The sequence below is a fragment of the Etheostoma spectabile genome, chromosome 6 (assembly GCF_008692095.1).
Source record: "Etheostoma spectabile isolate EspeVRDwgs_2016 chromosome 6, UIUC_Espe_1.0, whole genome shotgun sequence".
In the NCBI taxonomy this organism is placed as follows: domain Eukaryota; kingdom Metazoa; phylum Chordata; class Actinopteri; order Perciformes; family Percidae; genus Etheostoma; species Etheostoma spectabile.
The window spans coordinates 6,874,243-6,887,652 of record NC_045738.1 but is presented as its reverse complement, the minus strand read 5'-3'; the positions used below and the strand labels follow the sequence as shown (position 1 = coordinate 6,887,652).

The 13,410-nt window shown below is 40.9% G+C and overlaps 2 protein-coding genes across 3 annotated transcripts in view; both read left to right on the top strand.

Moving 5' to 3' along the window:
* The first annotated feature begins 2,629 nt into the window (after nucleotides 1–2,629).
* Nucleotides 2,630–9,717, top strand: tnxba (tenascin XBa). The gene is made up of 15 exons (XM_032518304.1): nucleotides 2,630–2,766; nucleotides 4,137–5,043; nucleotides 5,140–5,271; nucleotides 5,360–6,604; nucleotides 6,714–6,836; nucleotides 6,966–7,109; nucleotides 7,213–7,332; nucleotides 7,586–7,741; nucleotides 7,851–7,963; nucleotides 8,052–8,184; nucleotides 8,280–8,431; nucleotides 8,528–8,624; nucleotides 8,719–8,880; nucleotides 8,972–9,135; nucleotides 9,241–9,717. The coding sequence occupies exons 2-15, from the start codon at nucleotides 4,266–4,268 to the stop codon at nucleotides 9,337–9,339; spliced, it is 3,618 nt and encodes a 1,205-aa protein (XP_032374195.1). The 5' UTR covers nucleotides 2,630–2,766; nucleotides 4,137–4,265; the 3' UTR covers nucleotides 9,340–9,717.
* Nucleotides 9,718–10,047: 330 nt separating this feature from the next.
* Nucleotides 10,048–13,410, top strand: part of cyp21a2 (cytochrome P450, family 21, subfamily A, polypeptide 2) — a 5,441-nt gene continuing 2,078 nt past the window's right edge. Inside the window, exons 1-7 of one of the 2 annotated variants that reach the window (XM_032518333.1) lie at nucleotides 10,048–10,230; nucleotides 10,357–10,548; nucleotides 10,662–10,751; nucleotides 10,830–10,984; nucleotides 11,156–11,251; nucleotides 12,424–12,534; nucleotides 12,634–12,720. In XM_032518333.1, coding sequence (XP_032374224.1) covers nucleotides 10,098–10,230; nucleotides 10,357–10,548; nucleotides 10,662–10,751; nucleotides 10,830–10,984; nucleotides 11,156–11,251; nucleotides 12,424–12,534; nucleotides 12,634–12,720 — 864 coding nt within the window. In that variant the 5' untranslated portion in view covers nucleotides 10,048–10,097. The remainder of the gene's footprint in view (nucleotides 10,231–10,356; nucleotides 10,549–10,661; nucleotides 10,752–10,829; nucleotides 10,985–11,155; nucleotides 11,252–12,423; nucleotides 12,535–12,633; nucleotides 12,721–13,410) is intronic. The other variant, XM_032518334.1, reaches the window with a different exon arrangement.

Sequence of the window (13,410 nt, the reverse complement as noted above, 5' to 3'; positions counted from 1 at the left end):
TCTCTAAGGCCAGGTCCAATGTAAGCAACACGGGAGTACTGACCATCACTTCAATCACAGCCAAATCAATGCCTGCACTGTTTCAGCTGTTGCCATTAGACATTTCATTACATTTGAATCAATAAAGAGTAAATAACTATGCAGACTTCAGCATCACACGTTCATTTTGGGATTACTTTAGTGCACCAGTAGCCAACAGCAACAGCACAGTTGGTCTTCTTTGAACTGTGGCCTTCTCAAGGTAATAAATGGCTTATCATGACTAAGAAGTGTAGACCAGTGCTTGTGATTATTAGAATTAGCAATTGATCAACAGTAGTCGTTATTCCCTCAATAAAATACAAATATTCTCTCAACAAAGACAGAGTGTGAATGATAGATTTACAAATTTGTTTTATATTTTGGATTTGTGAATTGCCAAAAGAGATTTGCCATCAATACACTTATTCCACGAGTACAAGCTCACCTACTGTGACACAACAACTATGCTTAAGCATCAACTGTGAAATTGGCTGTGGAATTGTGAAATGTACTCGTACGACCAGGTGTATTTTGTAAGGTGTGCAGTAGCCTTAGATGTTGAAGGTGCTTTCCAAAGGCCATCACAGGGTCAGCGGTTTGAGGGTGGTCTATGGTGTGGAAAGGACTAAAGTAAAGGCGGAGCTGTTCCTGGAGGCTGCCAGCAGATGGAGGCACTAATGGAGTGGGACCACCCACTCAGGCGTTCACACTATACTGACAATTACTCTGTTTTTCATCTTAATATCAAGGTGACTTGGTATGTGATTTGTAAATAGGCTTTTTCACATTTTACATGTCACAGATGGGAAACAATAGATGAACATGATACAATTTATGATGGCTGATTTCCATTAAACTGCTTCAGTTTCAGGGTCCTGATATTGTGCTACTAGCACACTGTGAATCTGTCATGACTTAATGGAACGAGGAGAAAAGCACCGAGCCACTATTAATGTTATTAACACGCTTTTCCTACTAAAACTCAAAATGTCTGCTGGGAAAAAAGCCTAGTGGTCCCAAATTCAAAGTTCTAAACAGATTAACAGTGCATGTCACAACAAAGGTGTGTCTGTGTGTGCATGAATGCAAGGCTACTCATCTTGCAGAGGTGTACCTTCCATGCAAAGCAGTAAGTGGTAAAAATGTGAATAGGTAGTTTAGCTTGTGAATAAATGTGTGTGCATATATGTGCCTGTACTGTATATCAATGTGTAGTTACTTTTTGACATATATTTTGATCATGTCTGATGAACATGTTATTGGTTTGTGAATTGGATCATTTTCTTAATTGATAATTAATCTTAATTTTTAGCTACTCTTCATCTTCAGCAGTTTCTTTGACCAAAATGCATGATTTTATCAGTCCCGTATGTTTCTCTTTGTCACCTCTCTCTTCTACTTTTGTCCACAAATGATTTATCGATCAACGGCCAAGCTTTGACATAAATCCATCTAAATCAAGCATTATGGGAGAGAGATTGTTCATACACAACCCCCCGACAAGTACCATTCAAGCAAGCAGCAACCAGTTCCTTTGTCATACCGTCTCATACTGGTAACTGGCTCACTGTGCAACATCCACTTCTCAATTGACATTTCCAAATACCTGGAATAACCATAATAACTGGGTTAGTTGTCTTTCAATATCAGAACATGGAATACTACATGGTGTAAGAGAATTGTGCCTGCTTAACACATTTAACACATTAGAGTAAGTACATGTAACGTATACACACATGTGTATATATATCTCCAAAACTTTAACTTTAGTTTAGTTTTTGCTCTTCTGTAAAATTAGGAAAATGTCACTTATGCATGGATTGCTCTAGACCCTTGATATATTTGTCTTCATGTGGTCAACAAAAGGTTGGCTGGTGGGTGGCCATTTGGTTGGAGATTTAGAGCCTTCACAGACCATTCCTTAAATATGGTGGATACCTGGTCACTTACATAACTCCCACGTAGTTACATCTCATTACTTGCAACAAACGGCCAATTCATATAGCGAGAGGTTCCTTTCCCCCACCGACTTCACTGAATACCTGCAGTGTTATGCTATGTATTCCAGCTGAATCATGATTCTCAGAGCATGGCTTTCTTCATTTAAAGCGTCTAGGTGTTTGCTATGTCGGGTATAAGTCAAGATACATACAGTACAGCAGACACTGGAATAACTGTCATCAGCCATGCAAAGCTGAAACATGCATGCTTTTTTGTGTAACAGTACATGGAAGAACAAAATGAAATGTCCTGGCACGTGCTGCACAGTTTCAGAGCAAAACTGCAATTTCAGCATTTTCACCAAAAAGTCTGATCACATTATATATTAGATAATACAATGTTGCACAAAGTGATTTATGATTCATTTAACCAAAAGTAATTGAATCACTTAAGTTAAACTGTTTAATATAGCAGGAAAATGTATGGAAACATTACAAAATACAGGAGGGTATTGATCATATTTTATGCACAAATCTGTTAAAATATCAACTCTTTTTAAGTCCAATACAAATATTTTCCATGGTGGTTGAGCAAGTGGGACCACTAGGTGTGGAGGAAAGGGGTGGGGGTGGGGGAGGCTTAAGTAGGAGCAGACTTTATCACAGTCCTCCTTTCTAGTGGTGGTCCTTTCTCTCACCTCTTTCCTCCCAGATCATATCCAGCAAGTCTGTGTGAGCTTTTCCAGTCAAATGGAGGGAGCAACACAAAGGAAGAGATAAAGCCAATAGATAAGACATTATTCTGGTAAGTTAATTTTGGCTAATATTAGAGTGGTAACTGCAGTCATTTGAACGAATGGATTTATACCCTCCACTTTGATGTATGATACTTTTTCACATCAAAATGTCTTTATAGTGCAGCTTAATTTATTATTTGTAAAATTATAAACATTTGGAAAATGACCAAAGCCATGTTGTACTGTGTTTTAGTTGCTAAAAAGCCGTTAAACAGTTACACTGCACTAGTTGCACTAAGTGGTGCACATACTCATTTTTAGTGTTCACACGTAATGTAGCATGGTTATACCTATTTCTATTTACCTTTCATTATATCATTATAATTAATACTGTGCTAGTATGACAATTTATATTTCATTTAAGTACAAATGTGCCAATTAATTCAGTTAATACTGCAGCCAGTTAGGCAGTTAATTCATTTATTCCAATGCTTCCTTTACAAATGACTTGCTGTGTGGCAAAGCAAATTTGTTTACATGTTGTATGATTTATTTTATTTTCTACAGTTTAAATGCCAAGGCCGGTCATATTTATTTTAGTGTTTTTGAGTTGTGGCAGCAGCGGATTATGTAACCTTCTGTATAGTGAAAGACGTACAGTGTCCGACAGTTCTATACAGTGTAGCTCTGTTGCCTCTCTGCATAGGTTCTCCCAAGTCACCTTCTTCCTTCCTGTTCAAAGTCAACTAATTTAGATTTCTATTTGGTTTGACAAGCCATTGAATTACCTATTATGGCTGATTCAAACAATGTTTCAATTGTTTAACCTAAATTAGTTAGTTGTCTTTACTTGTAACGACTTGTAGACAGTAGATTACTCTCTAACACTACCAATGCGCAGCACCCACCTGGGTGATGCATGGCAGCCTTACGACGCTCATCACACATCTGTGTCATATAAAAGACACATGAAGAAATATGTGTAGTCAAAAATGTATCTTACATATATTTATATATGCTCTAATGCATTAGTCCATTTTGCATAATTTTGCTCGGTGAACCTTCTCAAATGTCAAATCATGGCATATAACCTTTAGAGAACCTGTAGCCTAGAAATTTGATAAGACAATATTCTAAAAGGTTAACAAAATTAGTTTTCATACAGAATAGAAAACATAAGTATTACTGTCCCTTGCTTTGGCCATTTCTGTCAGGTTACTTTCTGAGCAAGTTACAAAACCTGAAATCGCTCTAAGTGTAGCGTCTTAATAATCAGTAGAAGGTTGTACAAGAAAGCAAAAAAGTGTGAATAGGAGCTCTGTGAATGTTAGGCTGGATGAAAAAACAGCAGCCTTTCTTGGGATGAAAAAAAAAGTTGTAAAATGAATTGGCATTAAACTGAGTTATAACTCAGCTTTTCATTTTCTTTCATTTCTAGAGAGGCCTGACACATTCCCCTTTACAAGTGGTCACAGAAATAAAGAGGAACAAGGTCATAATTTGACAGTAACATATATACAGATCCACCAAAGGCAATACCATCTCTGGCTACTGCTGCTGGCTCAAAATGCTGTTTATTCTAGGACTTCTCCTCCTTCTCACCCCATTACCCTCCTTTCAATCCCCGACTAATGAAAGGAGAAACTCCACAGGAAGCGACGCCACCAAACCCAATCCTGTTTTTACCCTGTTAAAACCAAAAACCACTGCTGCTCTAGCCAAACAGACCATTCGCCCGACCCTGAAGCCAAACACAGTCAATCAGACTGTTTTATCCACTCCAGCAGTAAAGGCTTCCACAGTTAGTGAAGTCAAAGCTACCAAAGACAAGCCTGCCATCACTGTAGTTCAAAATGTTCAGTCAACATCCCCAAAGTCTGCTCCCACCAGTGGCGCTAAAACCACCAAAAACAAGCCCACAGCCTCTGTCAATCAGACTGTTGTAGCTAAATCCCCCTCCACCAAAGACAAGACTGCCCCCACAGTAGTTCAAACTGCTCTGTCAACACCAGCAAAGGCCGCTTCAGCTGGTGGCTCTGCAGCCGACAAAGATAAGGTCATGTCCTCTTCCAATCATAGTACTGTAATCAAAGCTCCCATTGCCACCACTACAAAAGAAAAGCCAGCCCTTGCACAACCAATCAAGGTGGTTATCAGCGATGGCTGTGACTCAAGCAAAGCCAATGAGCAGGAGCTGAAACTGAAGCCTGGCGTTCCTCTGGTGATGACGCATAAGATCAGCTTGTTGCCTGGTGGCTGCACCGGGGGATGTGAAGCTGAGATGTCTGCACTGAAAGGACGTGTGGCCCGACTAGAAAGAGAGATGTCCTCCATTAAAGAAAAATGTATGTATTCTGTAAAATTCACAAGATAATTATATTTGATACAACTCAATTTGAGATGTGGATTTAGGAATGTTGGTTATTTTTCTTGCTACCCAGGTCCATGTTCTGCAAATTGTCCAAATGACTGTAGTGGCAATGGGGAATGTGAGAAGGGAAAATGTATCTGCCAACAGGGATTCATGGGTCCAGACTGCAGTAAGTGTGCACAAGGAGCTGAGTGTAATACAAGTAAGTGAGAGTCTGCATTATTTGGATATGGTAGCATTGGAGACAAATTTTCTTGTTTTGCTTGTAACCTCTACTCTGCAAATTTCAGAAGCCACCAAAGGAAAAGTCAAAGTAGCTGTTGAAACAGTGAGCCTGCAGGTGAACAAAGACAAGGAAAATATGCAAGAGAAATCCACCAGAGTAGAGCACACACTCTTCCAGAAGAAAGAGCAGAAGAAGGGGTCTGAAGCCAAAGAGACCAACACTAAACCCAAAGTGGTTACTAATGCTAAAGCAGGTCTTGTTAAAACACAAGCAAAACAAGAAGCCTCAGTCAAAAAAATTATGATTAAAGACACTTCAAGTTCCACAAAGACCAGTCGCCCAACTGTTGGTCAAGTTCTCTTGAAACATGAGGGAAGAAAGCAGGAAGAGGCCCGCAAAGGCAAAACAACAGTCCTCACCTCAAAAAAGGTCCTCCAAAAAACAGACCTCAAGCTTGTTGAGGAAGGAACTGTCAGTAAAACACAACCTAAATCTGACCAACTTAAAGATGAACCTCAAACCAATGTAACCCATAGTAATGTGAAGAAATCCAATGGTACCGCTAAAATTGAGACCATTCTGACCAAGGTTGTGGGAACAAACAAAACCAGAACAGGGAAGGAGACATTAGAGCAGTCCACACTGACTGAGAAGAATGGTACTCAATCATCTAGACATAAACGCATCAAGAAGGTCAAAGTAGACACTATAGATGTGCAATCCGTTGACAACAAAAACACTGAAGCTGGCAAAATTGGAAAAGAGAAAATTGCACAGAAGAGTCAGTATCTAGTTAATTCAACCGTTGCAGCAACATCGGGCGAGACTCAAGCCCTGCAGAATAAAACAACTATCCATAGCTCTGGGAGCGCAAAGAGGATAGGAGGATCTGGATTAGGTTCTGTAAAGGTTGTGAATGTCTCCTCCTACAGCTTCACTGTCATATGGTCAGCACCGCAAGGGATGTTTAAGAACTTCACAGTTATCCGAAGAGAACCCCGGACAGAGGGTGACGAAGACGACCATGAAGAGTTTGAAGAGGAAGCTCTTGAAGGAGACAAGGCCACCACAGCTAAGAATGCAACTGAGGTCCAGGTACAGCGCGAGAGCACAAACACCACTGCCACCTCCAGTAAAGCTGTCGTATCGCGTGGCAAATCTGAAACAAGGAGGATCTCTATGGTGGTCCCTGGCAGCGTACGCTCTGTGGAGTTCAGTAACCTTCGGGCAAACACAGGCTATGTCCTGCATGTGTATGGCACTGCAGCTGAGAGGAGATCAAAGATTCATAGAGCAACTGCAGTTACAGGTTAATACAGTTTTTCATTGAAGCATAACTCTTCCACTTCTACCAGGGACAGGATTAGTACTGGTAGCAGCAAAATGTGAATACAATTCCCTTTGTTTTCTCTCACCAGGTCCTGAGCCAGCCACAGAGATGGTTTTCAGCAATGTAACAGAGTCATCTCTCACTGTTTCTTGGTCCAAACCAAAGACCACATTCTCAGGCTTTAGGGTCACGTACACCAACATAATCACAGGTTTGTCAAAAGCCTGCCTTTATACTGCAGCTCAGGTCAAACCCCATTTTTAAGTATCTATATGTCGTCTGGATTTTTTTTTTGTGTTACTTGTTTCAGTGTGATATTTGTGATGTATGATCCTATTAGGGGAGAGCCGTTTTGTAGCCGTGGCGTCTAAACAATCCCACGTGGTTCTGTCCAAGCTCTCTGCTGGATCCTCCTACATTATCACCCTAACTACTACCCAAGGCAGAGCCCAAAGTGACACTCTCACATCTCTTATCACCACAGGTACACAGTTAGATAAGCTTACTGTTATGTACAGCTACTTTTTTGTCTCAACATGTAAAGCAAAAGACCAATAAACGCACTATGGATTGTCTCCTGACTGCAGTGCCCGCCCCTCCAACACATCTGCAAGTTGTCAATGTGACCGATACCAGAGCTGTGCTGCAATGGACACCCAGTCTGGGGAAAGTGGACCGCTTCATCATCAGCTATGAGTCCTCCAAGAGTGAGTGTGGCAACTTTACGGGAAACCTCTAGCTCACCCGGTAGAGAGTGAGTCCCATGTGGGCCTTGGCAACGGCTCGGGTTTGAATCTCCGGCCCTTTGCTGTGTGCCCCCCCCACCCCCCCACCCCCCCACCACCTTTCATCTCTATCTGCACTAATAAAATAGAAAATGACCAAAAATATTGTTAAAAAGCAAAAATACCTTTCGCCCATGACTAAGCTATGTGCTATGAATTATCCTTCCTGCCACAGCTCCTAATGTAACAGTGACAGTGATGCTGTCTGGAAACTCAGTAGAGCACCAGCTGAGAGGCCTGCAGAGGGGCACCCTGTACACAGTCAAAGTCCTGAGCCAGAAGGACAGTCTGCAGAGCATGGCCATCTCAACTACATTTGCTACTGCCAATGGTGAGAACCTAGGGGGGAAATTAAGTGAGATGAGCCTTGTTTACTTGCAAAATTTACCGAGCTTGTGTGTTAAACGTGTGTGAACTAAATATATCTTTGTGTTTCTCAGTGGTTAAAGCCAGTGAGGTAGGTCCTCGCTCTGCAGTCATAGCATGGAGAACTACCACTGTTGTTTATAACAGCTACAGACTGATCTATCATGTGGCAGGAGAAAAGACAAAGGTGATTAATATTCCTCATCAAGTGCACATACAGTACAAATAGAGCTCCGACAATTGCATAACTTTATGTGCGTCTGTGTAAACACTAGGAGGTGATCCTGGACCAATCTATCACAGAGTATAAGCTGACAGGGCTGTTGCCAATGTCACGTTATTTTGTTCTGGTTCAAGGCGAGAAAGACGGGCAGTACACATCTGTTGTCACCACAGAATTCCTCACAGGTGATGTATTTTATATAATGCAGTCACTGCTCATTTATCTGCCTTACAGATACTTTGTAACAACAAAATTATTATTATTATTTTTTATCTCTAAGGCCAACTGCGTTTCCCTTTCCCTACCGAGTGCTCTCAGGAGCTGCTGAACGGAGCTCTGCAGTCAGGAGAGGTGGATATCTACCCGCAGGGAAAAGAGGGAGGAGCAGTCAGAGTCTACTGTGACATGGAGACTGATGGAGGTGGCTGGACGGTGAGACAATCTGCTGTTATCTGAAAACTTTGCTCTGGAAAAAAAAATGAATTATTGGGTGAAGTTAATGGACAACAATCTGATGTGTGTTTTTAGGTGTTCCAGAGGAGGATGAACGGAAAGACAGATTTCTACAGAACCTGGAGTGAATACAGCGTTGGCTTTGGAAACCTCAGCGAAGATTTCTGGCTCGGTACACTTGAAGCAAGTTCTTATTATCATCACATATGCATGCAAATACAAATATTTAGCTGAACTGTTCACTCTTCATCTCCATCATCTATTAGGAAATGAGCTTCTTCATAACCTGACTAGTGCCGGCCCTGTGAGTCTGAGAGTAGATATGCGATCTGGAAACAACACCGCTTACGCTCACTACGCCAACTTCTCCATTGATTCAGTGGAGAAGTACTATACTCTCACAGTGTCTGGCTTCACAGGAACTGCAGGTGAAAACTATACTGAACATGTGCAGTGTATACTGTATTTTATTCCAAATGCCTGCCAATTCCTACCTCAATCTCACTATTTCTCTGTCAGGCGACTCTATGAGATACCATAATGGACGCCCATTCTCAACCTGGGACAAGGACTCTGATCCTCTAGGGATCCATTGTGCCAAGGCCTACATGGGAGGCTGGTGGTACAAGAACTGCTACAAGACCAACCTCAATGGTCTTTATGGCATCAACAGTAATAATCAGGTACAATTCCGCTCTTTACCTGGACAAATGAGCTTTAAACACTTTATCTTCAATGATACAGCACACTAACCAAATGTCATCACTTTTATATTTCTGTTCTGATAGGGAATAGTCTGGATCGACTGGAAAGGTAAAGACTCTTCCATTCCCTTTGCTGAGATGAAGTTCAGACCGTCCAGGTTCTCTCCTGCAACTCATGGCTAACGATACATTAGTCGTCATACATCTGGCAGAGATTTTAAGTTCCAGAAAACAGGGAATATCACAGTTGCTGCATGTCACTTTTCCAACTGAAATTGCATGTACAGTGGTTTTGATAGCTCTTAACAGCTATCAGCACTTTTAATTCAATTTGCAACTTATTTTTCATGATCTGTTTTTTCTGGAAATATACCAAAAAACGGGAGAAATGTTTTATTGCAACTTTTTGTATCCTGTCCTACTGTTCTGCCTGACCTGTCCATTTCAACAGTTTTGTTTTGACTCTAATACCTTTTTGTGCACCATAATGGTATGCCAGCACACTACTACTGTAATTGAATATGCACTGTCTCACTCTATTGGAATAAATGTGGCTAATGTAAGTCTGAAGTGCATTTTTTGGGGGGGTTGTAACAGTGAATTAAAACACCCAAAGCCTTTGATGGAACACAGTTTCTTAATTCCCTGCGCTACAAGATAAACAAATGCCGGCATGACTGACTGACATGTCAGCTGTAAAGTGTTATCGTACCCTCGGCAAGTCCTGGACATGTTTATCATTTTGTCTCTTGGTACACAAGTTGCATTCATCTCATTATCAGATATGTTGACCTACAAAATGTTTAGATGTCCTTGATTTTAGCGAAAACACCAACATTGTATCAAGCGGATGGGCTAAGAGACGGATTAGGAGACTATAAATGGGACAAGCAGTGTGCTGACCACCTTTCAGAAGGTGGACACCAGCAAGAAGACACAAAATGGCAACAGGAATATCAGTGATCACTGTGGCAGCTGTGTTCCTAGTTGTGCTACTGCTGATGGTACTGATTTGCATTTCTGGTCAGAGAAACAAATCTGTGCAGAAGGACCGCAAGGGAAGTAAGTCTACAGGTAAAACATGCTGGTTGTAATGAAAATAGTTATTATTAAATGGGACATTACGTGACATAATGGATGTCTATGAATAGTGTTCATTCTCTCCATTTTACTTCTGTCTTTCTTAACTACTTCATCCAGTGGCTGAATCTGGACTGCTGCAGTATCTCTATCAGTTCCTTCCCTGCTCCTCCTCTCCTTCCCTCCCAGGTCCTCCCAGCTTCTTCCTCATAGGCAATATGATGGAGCTGACACACGATCATCTGCCTATTCATCTGACCAATCTGGCACAGCGGTACGGAAACATCTACCGCCTGAAATGTGGAAAAACAAGTAATCATCCCATTTCAGATTTATGGATTTTGTATCATATCCCATGCTGACAAGCAGCTTTTCAAAAAACATTTTTTTGTAGACAATATAAAACTCTGTTGTTGTGTTTTCAGCTATGGTGGTACTTAATAGTAGTGAATTCATCAGAGAAGCACTGGTGAAAAAATGGTCAGACTTTGCTGGAAGACCAGTTTCATACACAGGTAAACAACACAAACTTCTTTTTGCAACAGTATGCATAATTATTGTATGTCTTGATGGCCTCTCCTGACTTGCATCAGGTGATTTTGTGTCTGGGGGAGGGCACACTATCTCTCTGGGGGACTATAATGAGGAGTGGAAGGCACATCGTCGTCTCGTCCACAGTGCTTTGCAGCGTTGCTGCCAGAAATCATTGCATGATGTGATTGAGAGACAGGCACTGCATCTGAGAGAGGTACAGCACATAAGAGGAACAAACTGTACATCGGTGGTTTATATAGTGCCTTATCTTAAAAACATAATGGCCTATAATGTGATAACAGAGATCCAGACAGCAAACTAAATGTTTGGCAAGTCCAAGAGTGGTCACACAAAAAGATAAAGCATGGTTTGTTCACCGTTTTAGGTTTTGATGGACTATCAAGGCAGCTCTGTAGATCTTTCGGGGGATTTTACAGTGGCCGCCAGTAATGTCATTACCACTTTGGCTTTTGGAAAAGAAGTGAGTATCCTTCCTCCTACAGCTCAGTTTGTACCTCCGAGTGCCAGAGAGGGATTGCAAAATTTGCTTTTCATCAATAAACAACTGTGGTACACCAGAAGCCTGTACTACGAATCAAGATGTGTTATTAATGTTCGAGGTAACTTCAGGTTCAACCCAGGGTTTTCTTTATCACGACAGGGGATCTTTTGTTACCGGGTTAAATTGCTGTGGTAATTTATGATGAACACCTAACCTGGTCGGGAGCGTCTTAAATTAGAGATTAAAGATCAAGCGGTGTAAAAGCACCACCTACTGACCAATCAATACTCGATTGATGACAAGTTCACCGTTCTTAGAAGATCAGCTGGACCTCGGTACGCGGGGAGAGAGAGAGAGAGAGAGAGAGGTGCGCTCATTAAAGTTAAAACATTTTTTGACAACCCCGTTAACATTCCCCGATGGGTAGCCTCTTTATGAAAGATAGGCTATATTAATAAGAGGGACTATAGGCTATTTATGTTTTACGATGATAAAAGTATTAATTATTTAAATGGAGTCTGGTAGGTTTGGCGACGCATCACCATGGTGATTTCACCCTTAAATTAATAAATATAAAAACATATTCAAATGTTGGCTGAGTGATTATTGAGCCGTGTGTTGATGCGCACGTTTGAATTATGTTTTTATATTTTTTTATTTGCTCTCAGATTGCTTCCCACTGCCAGGGCTGCAACTGAAATAATGGAAAGCACAAGTGTAATTATGGTCAGATCTTGCTTGACTAATGGGGAAGTGATATTGATTTACGCAGTGTCAGTGTCGGCTTTTTGCCAACTTTCCTTCCTGTTTTAGGAAGCAGCGACTGTATTGCGTTTTGCATGTAAAACCGTGTATGTGGCGCTGGATTGGGAAACGCTGGGTTGATTAAACTAGTGACACAGGTTATGCTGGACCGCGGTTTTTAGGGTTAGTGAAGCCGGGTAACTGGGAGAAATCCAGGGCATGTTGATCTGGATTCGTAGTACAAGCCTCTGTGCTTGGTTGCTAGTTTATGCTGGAAACTGGGCAAGGTCACTGTTTATCTTTTTTGAAGCTTCCATTACATAAGTGCATTCATAATGTACTAATCTGTTACTGGATAGTACATTTCATTGAGTACATATGTTAAAATATAAATCTGTCTTTTCAAGTATGATAAGAGTTCTTTGGAGCTGCAGCAGTTGCACCGCTGTCTGAATGAGATTGTTGGTCTGTGGGGCTCCTCCTGGATTTCTCTTCTGGACACCTTCCCACTGCTCAGAGTCAGTAAATACTCACTATCTTTACTATAGATCACAGGAAAGACTAACAAACATCTTATGAAAGAGATTTTAAACATTATGTCTTTTCCTCTCTCAAAGAAATTACCCAATCCTATATTTGCCCGTCTCCAGAAAGAGGTGGTCAAGAGAGATGAAATAATAAGAAAACATCTCAACAATTACAAGGTTAGTGAAAAAAAAATGCCAAAGAATAAAAGGTTGAAAAGCACAGATATGTACAAAGAGAGGTCGAATTATGCTGAAATGCTCAGATCACAGGTAAAAAGAAACTAGGCTTGGTGTGAAATGTAAAAATCTCACAAGTCACGATCATAAATTGTAATTGTTTTTTACCAAAGCCTAAAAACAATTTAGTCTTCTTATGTATACTGAACAAAATTGCAACACTTTTGTTTTTGCTTCCATTTTTCATGAGCTAAACTCAAAGATCTAAGACTGTTTCTATGCACACAAAAGGCTTATTTCTCTCAAATATTGTTCACAAATCTGTCTATATCTGTGTTAGTGAGCACTTCTCCTTTGCCGAGATAATCCATCCACCTCACAGGTGTGGCATATCAAGATGTAATTGTTTGTAATTTTTCATAATTTCTGAACATAAGAAAAAAATCTTAACACAAAAAAAATTAGACAGCATGATTATTGCACAGATGGCCACAATAAAAGGCTACCCAAAAATGTGCAGTTTTACTGTATGGGGAGGGGTGTCCAAAAACCAGTCAGCATCTGGTGTTAGGGTTCATCCATGAAGAGAACACCTTTTCAAAGTGCCAGATGCTATCGAATGTGAGCATTTGCCCACTCAAGTCAGTTACGACAACAAACTGCAGTCAGGTTGAGAGAGAGAGAGAGAGA